This window comes from Macaca thibetana, chromosome 4, assembly GCF_024542745.1.
Source record: "Macaca thibetana thibetana isolate TM-01 chromosome 4, ASM2454274v1, whole genome shotgun sequence".
NCBI classification, from domain to species: domain Eukaryota; kingdom Metazoa; phylum Chordata; class Mammalia; order Primates; family Cercopithecidae; genus Macaca; species Macaca thibetana.
Genome location: NC_065581.1, coordinates 76083294 through 76105167, shown reverse-complemented (window position 1 = coordinate 76105167; position 21874 = coordinate 76083294). Strand labels below are relative to the sequence as shown.

The following is a 21874-nucleotide window of genomic DNA, read 5'->3' as shown; positions in this document are numbered from 1 at the left end:
CTTGCTAGAGGTCTACCAATTTTGTTGATCTTTTCAAAAAACCAGCTCCTGGATTCATTGATTTTTTGAAGGGTTTTTTATGTCTATAGCTCCTTCAGTTCTACTCTGATCTTACTTATTTCTTGCCTTTCGGTAGCTTTTGAATGTGTTTGCTCTTGCTTCTCTAGTTCTTTTAATTGTGATGTTAGCGGTCAATTTTAGATCTTTCTTGCTTTCTATTGTGGGCATTTAGTGCTATAAATTTCTCTCTACGCATTGCTTTAAATGTGTCCCAGAGATTCTGGTATGTTGTGTCTTTGTTCTCGTTGGTTTCAAAGAACATTTTTATTTCTGCTTTCATTTCGTTATGTACCCAGTAGTTATTCAGGAGCAGGTGTTCAGTTTTCATGTAGTTGAGCAGTTTTTACTGCGTTTCTTAATCCTGAGTTCTAGTTTGATTGCACTGTGGTCTGAGAGACAGTTTGTTATAATTTCTGTTTTTACATTTGCTGAGTGCTTTACTTCCAACTATGTGGTCAATTTTGGAATAAGTGCGATGTGGTGCTGAGAAGAATGTATGTTCTGTTGATTTGGGGTGGAGAGTTCTGTAGATGTCTATTAGGTCTGCTTGGTGCAGAGCTGAGTTCAATTCCTGGATATCCTCATTAGCTTTCTATCTCGTTGATCTGCCTAATGTTGACAGTGGGGTGTTAAAGTCTCCCACTATTATTGTATGGGAGTCAAAGTCTCTTTGTAGGTCTCTAAGGACTTGCTTTATGAATCTGGGTGCTCCTGTAATGGGTGCATATATATTCAGGATAGTTAGCTCTTCTTGTTGAACTGATTCCTTTACCATTATGTAATGGTCTTCTTTGTCTCTTTTGATCTTTGTTGGTTTAAATATCTTTATCACAGACTAGGACTGCAACCCCTGCTTTTTTTTTGTTTTCCATTTGCTTGGTAGGTCTTCCTCCATCCCTTTATTATGAGCTTATGTGTGTCTTTGCATGTGAGATGGGTCTCCTGAATACAGCACAGTGATAGGTATTGACTGTTTATCCAATTTGCCAGTCTGTGTCTTTTAATTGGAGCATCTAGCCCATTTACATTTATGGTTAATATTGTTATGTGTGAATTTGATCCTGTCATTATGATGTTAGCTGGTTATTTTGCTCATTAGTTGATGCAGTTTCTTCCTAGCATCGATGGTCTTTACCATTTGGCATGTTTTTGCAGTGGCTGGTACTGGTTGTTCCTTTCCATGTTTAGTGCTTCCTTCAGGAGCTCTTGTAAGACAGGCCTGGTGGTGACAAGTCTCTCAGCATTTGCTTGTCTCTGAAGGATTTTATTTCTCCTTCACTTAGGAAGCTTAGTTTGACTGGATATGAAATTCTGGGTTGAAAATTCTTTTCTTTTATAATGTCAAATATTGGCCCCTGCTCTCTTCTGGCTTGCAGAGTTTCTTCCGAGAGATCTGCTGTTAGTCTGATGGGCTTCCCTTTGTGGGTAACCTGACCTTTCTCTTTGGTTGCCCTTAACATTTTTTCCTTCATTTCAACTTTGGTGAATCTGACAATTATGTGTCTTGGAGTTGCTCTTCTCCAGGAGTATCTTTGTGGCATTCTCTGTATTTCCTAAATTTGAATGTTAGCCTGCCTTGCTAGGTTGGGGAAGTTCTCCTGGATAATATACTGCAGAGTGTTTTCCAACTTGGTTCCATTCTTCCCGTCACCTTCAGGTACACCAATCAGACATAGATTTGGTCTTTTCGCATAGTCCCATGTTTCTTGGAGGCTCTGTTCATTTCTTTTTACTCTTTTTTCTCTAAACTTCCCTTCTCATTTCATTTCATTCATTTGATCTTCAATCACTGACACCCTTTCTTTCAGTTGATCAAATCGGCTACTGAAGCTTGTGCATGCGTCATGTAGTTCTCGTGCCATGGTTTTCAGCTCTGTCAGGTCATTCAAGGATTTCTCTACACTGTTTATTCTAGTTAGCCATTCGTCTAATCTCTTTTCAAGGTCTTTAGCTTCTTTGCGATGGGTTCGAACATCCTCCTTTAGCTCAGAGAAATTTGGTATTACCGATTGTCTGAAGACTTCTTGTCTCAACTTGTTAAAGTCATTCTCTGTCTAGCTTTGTTCCGTTGCTGGCGAGGAGCTGCATTCCTTTGGAGGAGAAGAGGCGCTCTGATTTTTAGAATTTTCAGTTTTTCTGCTCTGGTTTCTCCCCATCTTTGTGGTTTTATCTACCTTTGGTCTTTAATGATGGTGATGTACAGATGGGGTTTTGGTGTGGATGTCCTTTCTGTATGTTAATTTTCCTTCTAACAGTCAGGACCCTCAGCTGCAGGTCTGTTGGAGTTTGCTGGAGGTCTACTCTAGACCTGTTTGCCTGGGTATCACCAGCGGAGGCTGCAGAACAGCAAATATTGCAGAACAGCAAATGTTGCTGCCTGATATTTCCTCTTGAAGCTTCGTCTCAGAGGGGCACCTGGCCATATAAGGTGTCAGTCAGCCCCTACTGGGAGATGCCTCCCAGTTATGCTAATCAGGGGTCAGGGACCCACTTGAGGAGGCAGTCTGTCAGTTCTCAGATCTCAAACTCTGTGCTGAGGGAAGTTTCTTCCCTTAGCACTCTCTTCAAAGCTGTCAGACAGGGATGTTTAAGGCTGTAGAAGTTTCTGCTGCCTTTCAGCTATGCCCTGCCCCCAGAGGTGAAGTCTATAGCTGCAGGCAGGTCCCCATGAGGTGCAGTGGGCTCCACTCAGTTTGAGCTTCCCAGCTGCTTTGTTTACCTACTCAAATCTCAGCAATGGTGGACGCTCCTCACCCAGCCTTACTGCTGCCTTGCAGTTCGATCTCAGACTGCTGTGCTAGCAGTGAGCAAGGCTCCATGGGCATGGGACCGTCTGAGCCAGGTGCAGGATATAATCTCCTGGTGTGCTGTTTGCTAAAACCGTTGGAAAAGCACAGTATTAGGGTGGGAATGACCCGATTTTCCAGATGCTGTCTGTCCTGGCTTCCCTTCACTAGGAAAGGGAATTCCTTGACCCATTGCGCTTCCTGGGTGAGGTGATGCCTCACCCTGCTTCAGGTCATGCTCCCTGGTCTGCACCCACTGTCTGACAAGCTCCAGTGAGATGAACCTGGTACCTCACTTGGAATGCAGACATCACCAGTCTTCTGCGTCGCTCATGCTGGGAGCTGTAGACTCGAGCTGTTCCTATTCGGCCATTTGGAACCTATCCCAGCCCAGTGATTTTTAAAGGGAAGTATGTGCAGTCTGAAAGCAACCCATATAAGAAGATAGTTATCTTGCTTCTCAATATAGTAAAATATTTGATAAATTTTGAAATTCTAAATAATATTACAGGGAATGGAGAAATAAAAATTGCCTGTTAACAATCAGACTGAGGTGGTCTAAGCATAACATAAACAGCGTTTCCAAGAGGACATAGAATCTAAGGAAAGTTTTTAACAGAGCCAAAGTTTCTAACAGAAACTAACAGACCTGTAACCACAAAAAATAATTAAAATTCTTTTTCTGCTTGATTGCTGTGCCTTTGGTAAAGGCACACCTAGCATAACTTTAATCCTTTGGGTTTCCTATGAAAAAAATCAATAAAATAGTCAGTTACCAATCTGTCCCTGCCTGCTTCACTGATTCTTCCCTTGCACTGCTCGGCATACGGCCAAAACCTGTAAGAGGCTCCTCCTGAACACCTGTTTCTGAAACACTCCTAAGGTCCTTTCGGATGCATTCTTCTTTGTTGCATCATGCTAAGTAAACCTAACTTTGTTTCACTATAGATATATTTCTGATAGTCTGGTTGGTGGTTCCCACACAGAGCATGAGATTTTTTGTTTATCGATAGGGCAGTGGTTCTCCACCAGATGACTTTGCCCTAGGGGACATTGCCAATGCCTGGAGACATTTTTTGTTGTCACAGTTGGGGAAGAAGAGTACACTACTAAGTGGATACACAAGATGATCAAGTGTCCCTGTGAAACTCAAACTGAGGAGGTTCCTGAGACATGGGCCTGCCAGTCTAAAAAGTTGAACAGTTTCAGGTAAAGGAGGACATGGTAGTCACTCCATGGGTGGGGGCCAGGAATGCTCCTAAATATCCTATAATGCACAGGACAGCCCCCAACAAGAAAGAATTATCAAATCCATAATGTTAATACTGCCAAGATTGAGAAAGCCTGCTATAAGGGGCACAAAACTGAAAATTATTGAAATATATCAGCCTAGTCTGCTAAGTTATCTTGATTAAGCTACTGTTTATTTCTAAATACAAAAGGCAGAGTTTTAAGACAAAATGGTCAAGACAGGAATAGCTACTTAAGTAATATGGGTGTATTAGTCCATTTTCACACTGTTATAAAGATACTACCTAAGATTGGGTAATTTATAAACAAATGAGGTTTGACTCACAGTTCCACATGGCTGGGGAGGCCTCAGGAAACTTACAATCATGGCAGAAGGCAAAGGGGAAGCAAGGCACGTCTTACATGTTGGCAGGAGAGAGAGAGAGAGAGAGTGATAAAGTGTCACACTTTAAATCATCAGCTCTCATGAGAAGTCCCTCACTCTTACAAGGACAGCATGGAGGAAACCGCCCCCATAGTTCAATTACCTCCCATCAGATTCCTCCCTCAACACATAGGGATTACAATTCTAGATGAAATTTGGGTGGGGACACAGAGCCAAACTATATCAATAGGGAAGCACAAATCATGATGATAACAATCTCAATAGCCATAAAAATTATTTTCATAGGAATCAAAAAGAGTAAACAAGAAGAAAACCCTAAAACTTCAAAAAGTCTTTTAAAATCTTTTGGTAAAACATCCCATCTATTCAATATATATATTTTTAATTTTATTTATTTATTTTAGATTCAGGAGGTACATATGCATGTTTGTTACACGTGTACATTGAGTGATGCTGAGGTGTGGGGTACAACTGATCCCATTGCCCAAGTATGGAACATAGTACCTGGTTACTTTTTTAACCACTTCTGTGCTCCTTCCCCACTTTTGGAGTTCCCAGTGTTTATTGTTCTTATCTTTGTGTCCATGGGTACCCAATGTTTACTTCTCACTTATAAGTGAGAACATGTGGTTTTCTATTTCTGCACTAGGGTAGGATAATGGCTTCAAGCCTTATCCATATTGCTGCAAAGTACATGAGTTTTTTCCTTTTTATGGCTACATAGTATTCCACTGTGTATAAGTATCACATTTTCTTTAATCCATTGTTGATGGGCACCTGGGTTGATTCCATGTATTTGCTATTGTGAATAGTGCTGCAATAAACATACAAGTGAATGTGTCTTTTTTGGTAGAACAATTTATTTACCTTTGGGTATATGCCCAGCAAAGAGACTGCCTGGTTGAATGGTAATTTTATTTCTAGTTCTTTGAGAAATCTCCAAACTGCCTTTCACAGTGGCAGAACTAATTTACATTTCCACCAAGAGTGTAAGCACTCCTCTTTCTCTACAATCTTGCCAGTATCTGTTATTTTTTGACTTTTTGATAAAAGCCATTCTTACTAGTGTGAGATGGTATTTCACTGTGGTTTGGATTTGCATCTCTCCAATGATTAGTGATGTTGAGCCTTTTTTCATATGTTTGTTAGCTGCTTGTACGGCTTCTTTTGAGAAGTGTCTACTCATTTCCTTCGCCTACTTTTTCATGAGATTGTTTTTTGTTCCTGCTGATTTATTCCTTATAGGCTTCTGGACATTAGACCTTTGTCAGATGCATAGTTTGCAAATATTTTCTCCCATTCGATAGTGTTTCTGTTTACTCTGTTGATAGTTTCATTTCCTGTGCAGAAGCTCTTTAGTTTAATTAAGTCCCATTTGTCTATTTTTTATTTTGTTGCATTTGCTTTCGGGGTCTTCAGCATAAATTATTTGCCTAGGTCAATGTCTAGAAGAGTATTTCCTAGAAAACCAAAAAACTTTACAGAAAAACACAGCATTTAAATAAATGGACTGGGACACAACACTGTAAAATCAGCCATTATCCTGAAATTAATTCATAAACTTAATGCAAAATATAAATAGAAATTTTATTTGTTGTATAGAAATTTTCTACCCTCTGGAATTTCTGACTATAATTCCATGCTGTCACTTAAAATGTCCCTCTGTTCCTTGCAGACAGGGAATTTTTTCAGAAGAGTAATGAGGGGAGAACTTGCCCTACAAATGTTTTATGAAGATAATAATTTAAACAGAGTCGTACTGACACAGGACCATAACAAGGATCAAATGAACTAATTAATTCTGTAACTAATACAAGAACATTTGAAGATTACAAATAGCAATAACCAGTAACATTTCAAAGCAGTAGGTAAAACAAGGAATACGGAATCCTCATATCATACATCCTTCCCCTACTCCCTCTGAGCAGTAACTATGTGATTCAGGTAAGCCATAACAGGTCTAAACTATTTAGGATGATCACATCTGATTTACTACAGGATTAGGTTAAAAAATGGACAGAAATCCGAATCTAAACTAATTGGTCTGGCATTTCTCTGGCCACAAAAATAAGCTTAGGTTGTCTATTTAGAGTAAACTGTAATATTTTTTAAAATAAATGTGGTTGCAGGAAACAAAGACTATTATTTTTCTTTTTAAGCTACAGTATAAGATGCAAGGCTTGGGAATGTTGCAGCCATTTTAGTATCACGCAGGAAGATGAAGGTAAAGCCAAGAGAACTACATCAAAGTATGCAGAGCCTTGACAATGAAAGCCCATATTACAACTTGACTTTTCAATTATGTAAAGCCAGGTTCTTGCATGTGTAGTAAGGGAAAGACAGACTTCAGTAAATGGTGTCAGTACAGTTACTTACCTATGTCAAGAGAAAATAAAACCCTTATCCTTATGCCAAAGTAAATTCCAAGCACAGCACACATATCTAATGTACTACAAAGGTTCCTTAAGAGACCAGGAAATATTAGTTAATAGTTCTATAAGGCTAGGTGTGGTGGCTCATGCCTGGCATTCCAGCGCTTCAGGAGGGCAAGGTGGGAGGATTGATTGAGGCCAGGAGTTTGAGACCAGCCTGGACAACACAGTAAGACCCTGTCTCTACAAAAAATTAAAAAAAAATAGCTGGGCATGGAGGTGTGTGCCTGTAGTCCGAGCTATTTGGGAGGCTGAGGTGGGAGGACAGCTTGAGTCCTGGAGTTTTAAGCTGCAGTGAACAATGATACTATCACCCTACTCCATACTGGGCAACAGAGTGAGACTTTGTGTTTAAAAAAAAAAAAAAAGTTATATAGCTTTATGCTTGAGAAGAACCCAACATACCCAATAAACATTATATACAAAGGTAGAAAAAATACAGAAAAAAATTAATGACTTTGGCTAAACGAAACTTTAAGATTTTGAATGTTCAATACTATAAACTAAGTTATACAGCAAATAAAAAACTGAGAAAAATTTTTGCAATATATGACAGGTTATTTACAATCTTTTTTTTTTTTTTTTTTTTTTTTTGAGACAGAGTTTCACTCTGTTGCCCAGGCTGGAGTGCAGTGGCGTGATCTCAGCTCACTGCCACCTCTGCCTCCTGGGCTCAAGTGATTCTCCTGCCTCAGCCTCCTGAGTAGCTGAGATACAGCCCACCACCATGACTGGCTAATTTTTATATTTTTAGTAGAAACAGGGATTCTTCATGTTAGCCAGGCTGGCCTTGAACTCCTGACCTCACGTAATCTGCCTGCCTCAGTCTCCCGAAGTGCTGGGATTACAGGTCTGAGCCATCGTGCCAGGCCAGGTTATTTATAATCTTAATTTTAAGGTTCTTATAAATGTAGTAAGGTAAGGACAATATAAAAATGGGCAAAATATTGTGAACTAGAAATTTGTATTTTAAAAGTTTAAGTTCAAATGATAAAGAAAAAAGAAATGACAGTATCAATTTTTGGACTACTAAGTTTGCAAAATTACAGAAGAAAATAATGCCTACTGTGCCAAGTGAAGGTATAAATGTATATTTTTAGAGTACAATTTTTCATAAGCCTTCAAATATACATAATCCAGGAATTAATGTCCAAAGAATATTACTAGTTGAGGATCCCTAATCCGAAAAACCAAAATGCTCCAAAATCTTAAACTTTTTGAGTGCCAACATGACACTCAAAGGAAACTGGAGCATTTTGAATTTTGGATTTCCAGATTACAAATATTCCACTGGTACCTATAAAATACAAATATTCCCAGATCCACAACTTCCGAAATCCAAAACATTTCCGGTAAAGCATTTTGGATGGGATGTTCAATCTGTAATTACGGACATGTGTAAATATGTAGCTTACAAGGACATTCATGTTGTGACCATTTTTAAAAATGAAAAACTTTATCCAATGTCTATGTTCAATTTGTTGCCACTACTTCTTAATTTGGATGCCCCTAGAAACAGATCCTAAGACAAAAATTTGCATACAGTTAATTTTGAAGGTGATCCCAAAAAACACCATTAACAGAGTGGGATGCAAGACAGATAAGGAAAGAAAGGCACTAAAGGATGTGTTGTCAAGCAAATTACCACTGTGGTCAACTCAAATTTAATCCTGCAGAGAAACTCTAGGAACCAGGGTGGAACATATACCTCAGAATTATCCTACCCCAAGGGGTGAAGATGCTGAGGTCTCTTTCCATTCATTTCCCTCAGTCATTCTAGTTCCACATTAGCCTTCAGATGAAGGCTGGTGGGGCTCGGGGAGAGGACTTTAATTCCCTGGCATTACACTCTGGCCCCCTTTGCAGACAAGAGTGGATTCTGGCACCCAGGGAAAGCTTTCAGGCAAAGAATTTACAAATGTTGTTGGAAGCTGGGCCTGCATGCACACAAATGTGAAATGCCAAAGGATGTAAGCAGTGGTATCAATAGCATCAGCAACATCTTCCCTACCTAACACCTCAATTACCCACTGTCAAGAGAATAAAGAAGCAACACCCTGTAGTGGTTAAGAGCATGGACCCTAAGGTTAAAATTCTGCCACTTCTTGGCTATGACCATGGGCAAGCAACCTGCCAATAATCACCCTGGTCCTCGGAGTTCTCATCTATAAACAGCCTTATCCTCATGTCCCAATCACCTCCTAGAAGCCTCCTCCAAATGCCATCATACTTGGGATTAGGTTTCAACATACAAACATTTAGTCCATTGCAAGAACTATATGACTTGATATGTCATGATACAAGGTAAGTTCTCTTCTGCTGCTCCTGTGGAATACCTCCTACTGGGTGTCAGGGTGGCTGAGGCGGTCTGTTGTGAAGCAAAAAGGAGAAAAGGGGTCTCTTTTTTGGCTGCACTCTAACTTAGAGGAATCTTACAGTGGTTTTGCTCATACTGCAATGGGTTAAAGGGGTTAAACACTCCCTTCAGCATTTACTCCTAGTCCTCTCTTGCACTAGAACTTACATATGCATCCTGAATGACAGAAACACTTTTGTGAAGGGAGGACCAGACATTGTGAGGTCATTTTATGCCTATAGTAGGAGAAAGGAGAAAATAAAAGGGAAGCAGAGATATCAGGGTAATTCTTGGAAGCATTCACTATATACCAAATCTACTAGCTCCTTGATCTTGGATGCCCAGCTTCCAGGACTGTAAGATATAAATTTCTGTTGTTTACAAGCTACCCAGTCTATGGTTTTTCATTACAGCAGACCAAACAAACTAAGAAAATATTAAGTGTTGTTTAAAAATGAACAATGGGCCAGGTGCAGTGGCTCATGCCTGTAATCCCAGCACTTTGGGAGGCCGAGGCAGGGGATCAGTTGAGGTCAGGAGTTCAAGACCAGCCTGGCCAACTTGGTGAAACCCCATCTCTACTAAAAATACAAAAATTAGCCAGGTGTGGTGGAAGGCACTTGTAATCCTAGCTACTCGGGAGGCTGAGGCAGAAGAATCGCTTGAACCTGGGAGGTGGAGGTTGCAGTGAGCCTAGACCGCCTCCATTGTACTCCAGTATGGGCGACAAGAGTGAAAGTCCATCTCAAAAAAAAAAAAAAAGACAAAAACAAAAATGAACAATGAAAAGAAAGGCTTAATGTTTGTTGGTTGAATGAGTAAATACTGCTTAAAACTTTAAAACACTTTTCAATGAAAACCACATAGCTGAATAATTTGTTCATTTATTGTTTCATTGTTTCTTTTATTCATTCAGAAGGTATCTTCTGAGTAAACATTATGTGAAGTGTATGGACCGTAACTCATACAGGCAAAAAAAGAACAAATGGTCTTGGCTCTGGAGAAGTTTAGAATATGGAGGAGAGACAAGTAAATTAAGAATTATGATACGGGATAAGTTTTTATTACAAGTATAGGGAGTGAAGTGTTGTATGGCAGGGATTAGTGTTATATTAGGAAAGGAATGCCAAGAAGGTGAATTTGGGCTGATTTTTTTTTTTTTTTTTTTGAGACAGGGTCTCATTCCATAGCTCAGGCTGGAGCTAATTCTTAAAGAAAAATACAATAGAGGGGAGGAAGATATGATAGGAAATGAGGATAGACAGTCAGGCTGTTTTGGCTTTTTTTTTTTTTTTTTTTTTTTTTTTGAGATGGAGTTTCACTCTTATTGCCCAGGCTGGAGTGCAATGGTGCGATCTCAGCTCACTGCAACCTCCGCCTCGCAGGTTCAAGCAATTCTGCCTCAGTCTCACAAGTAACCGGGATTACAGGCATGCACCACCATGCCTGGCTAATTCTGGTATTTTTAGTAGAGACGGGGTTTTGCCATGTTGGTCAGGCTGGTCTTGAACTCCTGACCTCAGGTGATGTGCCCTTCTTGGCCTCCCAAAGTGCTGGGATTACAGGCATGAGCCACCTTCAGCTCTATCTTTTAAGCAAAGGAGTTTGGATTATGAGGAGCCCTTTAAGCAGGGAAGTGATGTTTATAAACCTTACAGCTCAGAATTCTAAAGTTTAAAATGAATAAGGACTTTGTGAAGACCCATAATTCATCCTAATAATATAAACGATATTTTGTATTCTCTCCTGAACAAATTATCTACATGACTTCTTTCATCAATTAGCAGAGATAACTGCGAGGTTACTGTCCTTCTCATGTATTGAATTGAACACTGAATCTTAATATAATTACTCTAAGTTGGACTTAGTAATTTATTTACTTACTTATTTATTTGAGAGAGTCTCTTTCTGTCGCCCAAACTGGAGTGCAGTGGTGCCATCTCGGCTCACTGAAACCTTCACCTCACGGGTTCAAGAGATTCTCCTGCCTCAGTCACCCTAGTAGCTGAGATTACAGGAGTGTGCCACCATGCCCAGCTGATTTTTGTATTTTTACTAGAGATGGGGTTTTGCCATGTTGACCAGGCTGGTCTTGAACTCCTGGCCTCAAGTGATCCACCTGACTTGGCCTCCCAAAGTATTGGCATTACAGGCATGAGCCACCATGCCCAGCCTATGTTGTTTTATAGAGTCATGTGAGCTCCATTTTTATTTTATGTAAATAACTTAAAAACTTGTTATCTTATTCAACTATGGCACTAGTAGCAGTTTTTAAAATGATTTTTCTACATATTAAACCCACTTTACTCACATTATTTATAATTATTTGTATTTTTCTAAATTGTAAAATCGTTTGAAGAAATCTTGTCCAAATGACTTTGTAATAACTCATATGTTTGTATTATAAAGGCAATGCAAATATCTTTTCTTGTTAAAAATAAGGACTTGCTTTTTCGGGGTATGGCATTTCTTGCAATAGACTGGAAGTAACAATGTCTGCACTTTTACCAACTTAATGTTATCCTGGATAAGTCACATCTGTGGCCTTTGGGGTCCTACTCTGTAAAATGAGAAAACTGAAATAGTTCATCTCTATGATTTCTAATTTTCTTTCATTCTAATTATCAGCAGAATTGGAAGCAACTTACATTCTGGTTTCAGGAATACATGAGTTCAAATATTGCCCTACCTAAAGTTCACAGCATTGTTTAACCTCTTTAAATTTGGAAAACGGGGATATTAAAACACGCCTAACAGTGCTATTGTGTGGATTAAATGATGGTTTCAATCTTTTTTTCTTTCCTTAGGAGTAGGCTTAAGGTAAGATTTGCTTAGTGATTTGTCTCATGGACATCTCCGTTAAAAGTATTTCATGTATGTGGTATCCACAATACTGGCTTGATTTTTTCTTTTAAGTTAAACCTAAGAAGGCCGGAGAAATTTTGGGGAAATCATTACAAAATGAAAATCATTATCAAATGAAAATGGACGCAACTTCTTCCCCACTCCCCAACGTTACTGTTTGCGGAACATATTCAAGAACCATTCCATGCAAAGTTTTACATGATCGGAAGGAAGCAGGTCGTGCTCTTCACTTGCCAATTCCATGGTGCAGAATAAAAACAAAACAAAACAAAATATTTAGTGTCCAGCACTCCACTTGGGCAAATATTTACAACTAACATTTCAAGTTTTACCATTTCATCACTTCAAATTTAAAACAAAATTACTGAAGCAAATATCGCCTGATAAAAACCTACCCAATTTGCATTCTTTCATTTTTAATTTGCCTGAGGCCAATAATTACCTTCGTCTAGGAGAAGAATGGTTCAAATATTCACTCTGCCAGGTCCAGGCGTCCCGGAGTACCTTTGCGACAAAGACGTCCTGAACGCTCCAGACCCTCCACATTTCCCTTCCCTCTAGAGCCGGCCGTGGGGCCCGACCATCTGCCAACCCTTTTGTGTCGTCCGGCTCGCATTTCCTCCCCCGCGGAGATCTCACCTGCACGCCCTGCTGCTGGAGGCTCTGCGTGATGTAATCTAGACGGCGACAAACGCTCTTTTTGGCCTCGGCTGCCGCCTCCTTGGTGCTGCTCACTCGCATCACCACTTGCGCCCGGTCCGGGCCCCCAGACACTTCTGAGGTTCCGCTTACGTGCACCTCACGGGTAGCAGTTTGGGCTTGTGTTGAGGAAAGCGGGTGGCGGAGGCCGGGTAGCGTCTCTCCGCCTGAGACCAGGTTGTTCGCTGGGCCCCTGTCAGCCCAGGGAACCAGTTCCACGAACACCCGGGTCGGAGGGGTCTTTTGTAGAGACATAGCGATAGCAGCTCGGTTTCCATAGTAACTACCGGCAGACGGCGGCCGAAGGGGCCAATGCGCGCCAGGGCTTTCCTGTGCACGGCGCAAAGTATGCCGGGATGGCTGTGGAGGCCGCGGAGTTTGTGGCGGGCGCAAGCTACGCCTTGTTGATCTTGCCGCATCTTTACTAGGTGTCGGCTGAGTGAGTAGCTACGGTTTTTAACATATTTACCTTACGGCCTTCAAAAAATGTTAGCTGGCTTTCTCTGTGGCCTCCTCAGTGAGCCCTGGCCTTTCTCGCAACTCCTTGGCGTCCCACCCGCGTCTCTGTACCTCAGAGGAAGAAGAGTAGCGAGGCCGAGCGGGTGGTTTTAGATTTCTCTGTGATTGCACCCAGCCGTGTCTTTTCTGACTTTACCGTCCCCGCTTGGGGTACAGCTTTTGAGGCTCCCTCGGCCACATTTTTGTGGTTCGTGAGAGGTTTCAGTTGAGGTGAACTTTTTGCCCCTGTGATCTTGGACAGTTTATGATTCTTCGTATCTCAGTTTCATCTTCTCTAAAGCAGCGTTGATAATATTTTTGTATTATTAATATATATTGTATTCGAATATATAATATATTAATAATATTATCAAACCAATGTTGACAATATTTTTCACATTTGCTATGTGCTTATAAGGTGCCCATTGTATGTAGAGTGCGTTGCATATGGAAAGCAGAGTGAACATAATGGATGTCTGTAAAAATAGCTATGGCTTTGGCATCATTTTCATGTCTCCCCATTTTTTTCTAAAATCCTTGGAATGGTTCGGTCCTTGAACTCGGACAGGAGAGATTTAGGTGGTATCAAAGCACATCCAACATGGACATTGCTGGGCGTGTACAACTTGGAGTTTCTCTGTACCCTTTTCTTGAGAGAACCTTTAGAACACAACCCTCAACTTCCCGTCTTCTGGATTCTCTTCCTAGCACTAAGCAATGATCTTTGTAAAAATAGCCCCACTGGCTTATACCTCTTTACTGTCTGAATTTTATTAAGAGAATTGAGGGGGGAAAAAAGAATTTTGAATAACTGGTTTTAGAAGGATAAGAACTATTGTTTCAAAAGGAGCCTGAAAAAGCTGACAGTCCTCTTGTAGTTTCTTCACCATTGTTTTTTCTGTTCTTTTCGATTAGTATAATGCAACTAAATCAAATGGTACCCCCCTCCTTTAATTAGGCTCATCACTGGATTAACATAATTTTGTGTATATTCATCCTGTTCGCTGAACACAATTTTAATTTAAAAACTAACGTTAAGAGCTTTCCCTCATAGTCTTTTATGATTTAAGACACCCAAAATAATGTTTCTTAAACTTGCTGGAAAATTATTTTTCCGTTACGATAAATGTGGAAGAATATAGCCTCCAAAATAAATTACTTGGCCGGGCGCGGTGGCTCAAGCCTGTAATCCCAGCACTTTGGGAGGCCGAGACGGGCGGATCACGAGGTCAGGAGATCGAGACCATCCTGGCTAACCAGGTGAAACCCCGTCTCTACTAAAAAATACAAAAAACTAGCCGGGCGAGGTGGCGGGCGCCTGTAGTCCCAGCTACTCGGGAGGCTGAGGCAGGAGAATGGCGGGAACCCGGGAGGCGGAGCTTGCAGTGAGCTGAGATCGGGCCACAGCACTCCAGCCTGGGCGACAGAGCGAGACTCCGTCTCAAAAAAAAAACAAAACAAAAAAACAAAATAAATTACTGAATGAATGAATGTCATAAACAAAAAGCAACAGGAGTTAAAGTGTAAGTATTTAGTATACGATAAAAGATTTCATATCAGTGGAAAATGATTACATGGTACAGGGATAATTGTAAGCTCTCTCTCTCTCTCTCTCTCTCTCTCTCTCTCTCTCTATATATATATATATATATATTTATTTATTTTTTTTTTTTGAGGGGGAGTCTCGTTCTGTCACCCAGGCTGGAGTGCAGTGGTGCGATCTTGGCTCACTGCAAGCTCCGCCTCCCGGGTTCACGCCATGCTCCTGCCTCAGCATCCCCAGTAGCTGGGACTACAGGCACCAGCCACCACGCCCAGCTAATTTTTTTGTATTTTTAGTAGAGACGGGGTTTCACCGTGTTAACCAGGATGGTCTCAATCTCCTGACCTCGTGATCCGCCCACCTCGGCCTCCCAAAATGCTGGGATTACAGGCATGGGCGACCATGCGCGACCCATTGTAAGCTATATTTTTAAAAAATGTATACCTTACATCATACATTGAAAATGATAAATGAGACCAAAAAGAAAAATAACTGGAAGAACCTATATATAAATATAAATATTCTGGGGGATGAGAAGGCTGGCCTTAATCATAATTTCATGTGCAGCAACCATAAAGGAAAAGTTTGAAAAATTGGACTTTCCAAAAAAAATCAGTTATATAAAGCAAAATGAAAACAAAGGTGGGGGGGCAAATAAATTGGGAAAAATGTTTGTTAATATTTATTGTGTATAAAGGGCTAGGAGTCTTAATGCCTAGAGAGCTGTTATTAGAAGAAACAAACGTGTCAAAAGAAAAATAATGAACACTGAGGCAAACTGCATTAGATTGCATTAGATTGCCATTGCCATAACAAAAGTCTTTAAGCTTCAAAGACTTTGGAGCTTACACAGCACAAATTTGTTTTCTTATAGTTCTGGGGCCTAGAAGTCCAAGATTTCGGTGTCAGCAGGTTTGGTATCTCCCAAGGCCTTTCTCTTTGGCTTGCAGATGGCTACTTTCTTGCCGAGTCCTCACATAGCCTTGTGTCTGTGCACATTACCCTGATGTCTCTTTCTAGAGCCTCACCTTTATGACTTCCATTAAACCTTAATTACCTCCTTAAAAACCCTATTCCAAATACAGTCACATTGAAGTTAGCACTCCAACATATGAATTTTGGGGGATACAATTAAGTCCACAATACAGACCAAGAAAGCAGAAATGTTAATAGTCTGTAGGATGAAAAAAAAAAAGTTTATCCTCCCCAGTAGTTTAAGAAATGCAAATGTAACTGCAGTGTAATGTCTGTTTTTGAACTATCATTTTGGCAAGTAATAAAGTCCATGAGAATAGAGAAGAAATAGATAATACTGGATTTTGAAAGAAGAATGAATTAATTCTTTGTGACAGAACTATAAATCAATAGTATATGAAAGAGAAGGATAAGCCTAAACTGACTTAGGTTTTCAGCTGGGATGATTGGGAGAATGAATGAAGAGGATAGAGCTATTTGTTCAGATCATACTAGCTCAATTCTCTCTCACAAGGCTGAGCCCCTAGCAACTGTTTTGAATAAGGTGACTACCAAGTTGATTGGACTAAGAATAGGTACCTAATTCCGGTTGAATCTGTTGGAATTTTTCACACGAGAATCTGTATTTATTTTTTTTTCTTTTTTTTTTAAATTATACTTTAAGTTCTAGGGTACATGGGCAAGACGTGCAGGTTTGTTACATATGTATACATGTGCCATGTTGGTGTGCTGCACCCATTAACTCGTCATTTACATAAGGTATATCTCCTAATGCTATCCCTCCCCCTCCACACCGACAATAGGACCCGGTGTGTGATGATCCCCTTCCTGTGTCCAAGTGATCTCATTGTTCAGTTCCCACCTATGAGTGAGAACATGCGGTGTTTGGTTGTCTTTTCTTGTGATAGTTGGCTGAGAATGATGGTTTCCAGCTGCATCCATGTCCCTACAAAGGACACAAACTCATCCTTTTTTGTGGCTGCATAGTATTCCATGGTGTATATGTGCCACATTTTCTTAATCCAGCCTGTCACTGATGGACATTTGGGTTGATTCTAAGTCTTTGCTATTGTGAATAGTGCCACAATAAACATACGTGTGCATATGTCTTTATAGCAGCATGACTTATAATCCTTTGGGTATATCCCCAGTAATGGGATGGCTGGGTCAAATGGTATTTCTAGTTCTAGATCCTTGAGGAATCGCCACACTGTTTTCCACAATGGTTGAACTAGTTTACAATCTCACCAACAGTGTAAAAGTGTTCCTATTTCTCCACATCCTCTCCAGCACCTGTTGTTTCCTGATTTTTTTAATGATTGCCATTCTAACTAGTGTGAGATGGTATCTCATTGTGGTTTTGATTTGCATTTCTCTCATGGCGAGTGATGATGAGCATTTTTTCATGTGTCTGCGGGCTGTATGAATGTCTTCTTTTCAGAAGTGTCTCTTCATATCCTTTGCCCACTTTTTGATGGGGTTGTTTGTTTTTTTATTGTAAATTTGATTGAGTTCTTTATAGGTTCTAGATATTAGCCCTTTGTCAGATGAGTAGATTGCAAAATTTTTCTCCCATTCTGTAGGTTGCCTGTTCACTCTGATAGTAGTTTCTTTTGCTGTGCAGAAGCTCTTTAGTTTAATGAGATCCCATTTGTCAATTTTGGCTTTTGTTGCCGTTGCTTTTGGTGTTTTAGACATGAAGTCTTTGCCCATGCCTATGTCCTGAATGGTATCACCTGGGTTTTCTTCTAGGTTTTTATGGTTTTAGGTCTAACATTTAAGTCTCTAATCCATCTTGAATTAATTTTCATATAAGGAGTAAGGAAAAGATCCAGTTTCAGCTTTCTACTTATGGCTAGCCAATTTTCCCAGCACCATTTATTAAATAGGGAATCCTTTCCCCATTTCTTGTTTCTCTCAGGTTTGTCAAAGATCAGATGGCTGTAGATGTGTGGTATTATTTCTGAGGACTCTGTTCTGTTCCATTGGTCTATATCTCTGTTTTGGTACCAGTACCATGCTGTTTTGGTTACTGTAGCCTTGTAGTATAGTTTGAAGTCAGGTAGCATGATACCTCCAGCTTTGTTCTTTTGGCTTAGGATTGTCTTGGAGATGCGGGCTCTTTTTTGGTTCCATATGAACTTTAAAGCAGTTTTTTCCAATTCCGTGAAGAAAGTCATTGGTAGCTTAATGGGGATGGCATTGAATCTATAAATTACCTTGGGCAGTATGGCCATTTTCACAATATTGATTCTTCCTATCCATGAGCATGGTATGTTCTTCCATTTGTTTGTGTCCTCTTTTATTTCACTGAGCAGTGGTTTGTAGTTCTCCTTGAAGAGGTCCTTTACATCCCTTGTAAGTTGGATTCCTAGGTATTTTATTTTCTTTGAAGCTATTGTGAATGGGAATTCGTTCATGTTTTGGCTCTCTGTTTTTCTGTTACTGGTGTATAAGAATGCTTGTGATTTTTGCACATTGATTTTGTATCCTGAGACTTTGTTGAAGTTGCTCATTAGCTTAAGGAGATTTTGGGCTGAGACAATGGGGTTTTCTAAATATACAATCATGTCATCTCAAACAGGGACAATTTGACTTCCTCTTTTCCAACTGAATACCCTTGATATCTTTCTCTTGCCTGATTGCCCTAGCCAGAACTTCCAACACTATGTTGAATAGGAGTGGTGAGAGAGGGCATCCCTGTCTTGTGCCAGTTTTCAAAGGGAATGCTTCCAGTTTTTGCCCATTCAGTATGATATTGGCTGTGGGTTTGTCATAAATAGCTCTTATTATTTTGAGATACGTTCCATCAATACCGAATTTATTGAGAGTTTTTAGCATGAAGGTCTGTTGAATTTTGTCAAGGCCTTTTCTGCATCTATTGAGATAATCATGTGTTTTTTGTCTTTGGTTCTGTTTATATGCTGGATTACGTTTATTGATTTGCATATGTTGAACCAGACTTGCATCTCAGGGATAAAGCCCACTTGATCATGGTGGATAAGCTTTTTGATGTGCTGCTGGATTCGGTTTGCCAGTATTTTATTGAAGATTTTTGTATCGATGTTCATCAGGGATATTGGTCTGAAATCCTTTTTTTAGTTGTTGTGTCTCTGTCAGGCTTTGATATCAGGATGATGTTGGCCTCGTAAAATGAATTAGGGAGGATTCCCTTTTTTTCTATTAATTGGAATAGTTTCAGAAGGAATGGTACCAACTCTTCCTTGTACCTCTGGTAGAATATGGCTTTGAATCCATCTGGTCCTGGACTTTTTTTGGTTAGTAGGCTGTTAATTATTGCCTCAATTTCAGAGCCTGCTATTGGTCTATTCAGGGATTCAACTTCTTCCTGGTTTAGTCTTGGGAGAGTGTAAGTGTCCAGGAAATTATCCATGTCTTCTAGGTTTTCTAGTTTATTTGCATAGAGGTGTTTATAGTATTCTCTGATGGTAGTTTGTATTTATGTGCGGTCAGTGGTGATATCCCCTTTATCATTTTTTATTGCATCTATTTGATTATTCTCTCTTTTCTTCTTTATTAGTCTTGCTAGCGGTCTATCAATTTTGTTGATCTTTTCAAAAAACCAGTTCCTGGATTCATTGATTTCTTGGAGGGTTTTTGTGTCTCTATCTCCTTCAGTTCTGCTCTGATCTTAGTTATTTCTTGCCTTCTGCTAGCTTTTCAATGTGTTTGCTCTTGCTTCTCTAGTTCTTTTAATTGTGATGTTAGGGTGTCAATTTTAGACCTTTCCTGCTTTCTCTTGTGTGCGTTTAGTGCTATAAATTTCCCTCTACACACTGCTTTAAATGTGTCCCAGAGATTCTGATATGTTGTATCTTTGTTCTCATTGGTTTCAAGGAACATCTTTATTTCTGCCTTCATTTTTTTATGTACCCAGTTGTCATTCAGGAGCAGGTTATTCAGTTTCCATGTAGTTGAGCAGTTTTTACTGCATTTCTTAATCCTAAGTTCTAGTTTGATTGCACTGTGGTCTGAGAGACAGTTTGTTATAATTTCTGCTCTTGTACATTTGCTGAGGAGTGCTTTACTTCAAATTATGTGGTCAATTTTGGAATAAGTGTGATGTGGTGCTGAGAAGAATGTATATTCTGTTGATTTGGGGTGGAGAGTTCTGTAGATGTCTATTAGGTCTGCTTGGTGCAGAGATGAGTTCAATTCCTAGATATCCTTGTTAAATTTCTGTCTCATTGATCTGTCTAATGTTGACAGTGGGGTATTGGAATCTCCCATTATTATTGCATGGGAGTCTAAGTCTCTTTGTAAGTCTCTAAGGACTTGCTTTATGAATCTGGGTGCTTCTGTATTGGGTGCATATATATTTAGGATAGTTAGCTCTTTCTGATGAATTGATCCTTTTACCATTTTTTAATGCCTTTCTTTGTCTCTTTTGATCTTTGATGGTTTCAAGTCTGTTTTATCAGAGACTAGTATTGCAACCCCTGCTTTTTTGTATGTTCCATTTGCTTGGTAGATCTTCCTCCATCCCTTTATTTTGAGCCTATATGTGTCTCTGCACATGAGATGGGTCTCCTGAATACAGCAGACTGATGGGTCTTGACTCTGTATCCAGTTTGCCAGTCTGTGTCTTTTAATTGGACCATGTAGTCCATTTACATTTAAGATTAATATTGTTATGTGGGAACTTGTTCCTGTCAGTATGATATTAGCTGGTTATTTTGCTCGCTAGTTGATGCAGTGTCTTCCTAGCATTGATGGACTTTACATTTTGACATGTTTTTGCAATGGCTGGTACCTATTGTTTCTTTCCATGTTTAGTGCTTCCTTCAGGATCTCTTGTAGGGCAGGCCTGCCTGCCACCACCTACCTGGTGGTGACAAAATCTCTAAACATTGCTTGTCTGTAACGGATTTTATTTCTCCTTCACTTATGAAACTTAGTTTGGCTGGATACGAAATTCTGGGTTGACAATTCTTTTCTTTTAGGATGTCGAATATGGGCCCCCACTGTCTTCTGGCTTGGAAAGTTTCTGCCAAGAGATCTGCTGTTAGTCTGATGGGCTTCCCTTTGTGTGTAAGCCGACCTTTCTCTCTGGCTGCCCTTAAGATGTTTTCCTTCATTTCAACTTTGGTGAATCTGACAATTTTGTGTCTTGGAGTTGCTCTTCTCGAGTAGTATCTTTGTGGCTGGCGTTCTCTATATTCCTGAATTTGAATGTTGGCCTGCCTTACAAGGTTGGGGAAGTTCTCCTGGATGATATCCTGAAGAGTGTTTTCCAACTTGGTTCCATTTTCCCCGTCAGTTTCAGGCACACCAATCAGATGTAGATTTGCTCTTTTCAGTTAATCCCATATTTTTTGGAGGCTTTGTTCATTTCTTTTTACTCTTTTTTCTCTACACTTCTCTTCTCGCTTCATTTCATTCATTTGATCTTCAGTCGCTGATACTCTTTCTTCCAGTTGATTGAGTTGGTTACTGAAGCTTGTGCATTTGTCACGTAGTTCTCGTGTTATGGTTTTCATCTCCATCAGTTCTTTTAAGGTCTTCTCTGCATTGATTATTCTAGTTATCCATTCATCCATCCTTTTTTTCAAGATTTTTAGTTTCTTTGCGCTGGTTATGTAGTTCCTTCTTTAGCTCTGAGAAGTTTGATCAACTGAAGGCTTCTTCTCTCAACTCGTCAAAGTCATTCTCTGTCCAGCTTTGTTCTGTTGCTGGCGATGAGCTGCGTTCCTTTGGAGGGGGAGATGTGCTCTGATTTTTTGAATTTCCAGCTTTTCTGCACTGCTTTTTCCCCATCTTTGTGGTTTTATCTGCCTTTGGTCTTTGATGATGGTGACATACTGATGGGGTTTTGGTATAGGTGTCCTTTCTGTTCGTTAGTTTTCCTTCTAAAAATCAGGGCCCCCTGCTGTAGGTCTGTTGGAGTTTGCTTGAGGTCCACTCCAGACCCTGTTTGCCTGGGTATCAGCAGCAGAGGCTGCAGAAGATAGAATATTGCTGAACAGCGAGTGTACCTGTCTGATTCTTGCTCTGGAAGCTTTG

General features: G+C 40.0%; 1 protein-coding gene and 1 long non-coding RNA gene across 3 annotated transcripts in view; one reads left to right on the top strand and one right to left on the bottom strand.

The window, feature by feature from the left end:
- The window catches only part of IRAK1BP1 (interleukin 1 receptor associated kinase 1 binding protein 1), a 37394-nt gene extending 24228 nt beyond the window's left edge, over positions 1-13166 (bottom strand). The window contains exon 1 of the mRNA XM_050788280.1: positions 12775-13166. Within this exon, the coding sequence (XP_050644237.1) occupies positions 12775-13089 (315 nt within the window). The 5' untranslated portion in view covers positions 13090-13166. The remainder of the gene's footprint in view (positions 1-12774) is intronic.
- Position 13167: 1 nt separating this feature from the next.
- LOC126953020 (uncharacterized) overlaps positions 13168-21874 on the top strand; it is a 74877-nt gene continuing 66170 nt past the window's right edge. Inside the window, exon 1 of one of the 2 annotated variants that reach the window (XR_007725109.1) lies at positions 13168-13273. This is a non-coding gene — a long non-coding RNA (uncharacterized LOC126953020). The remainder of the gene's footprint in view (positions 13274-21874) is intronic. The other variant, XR_007725110.1, reaches the window with a different exon arrangement.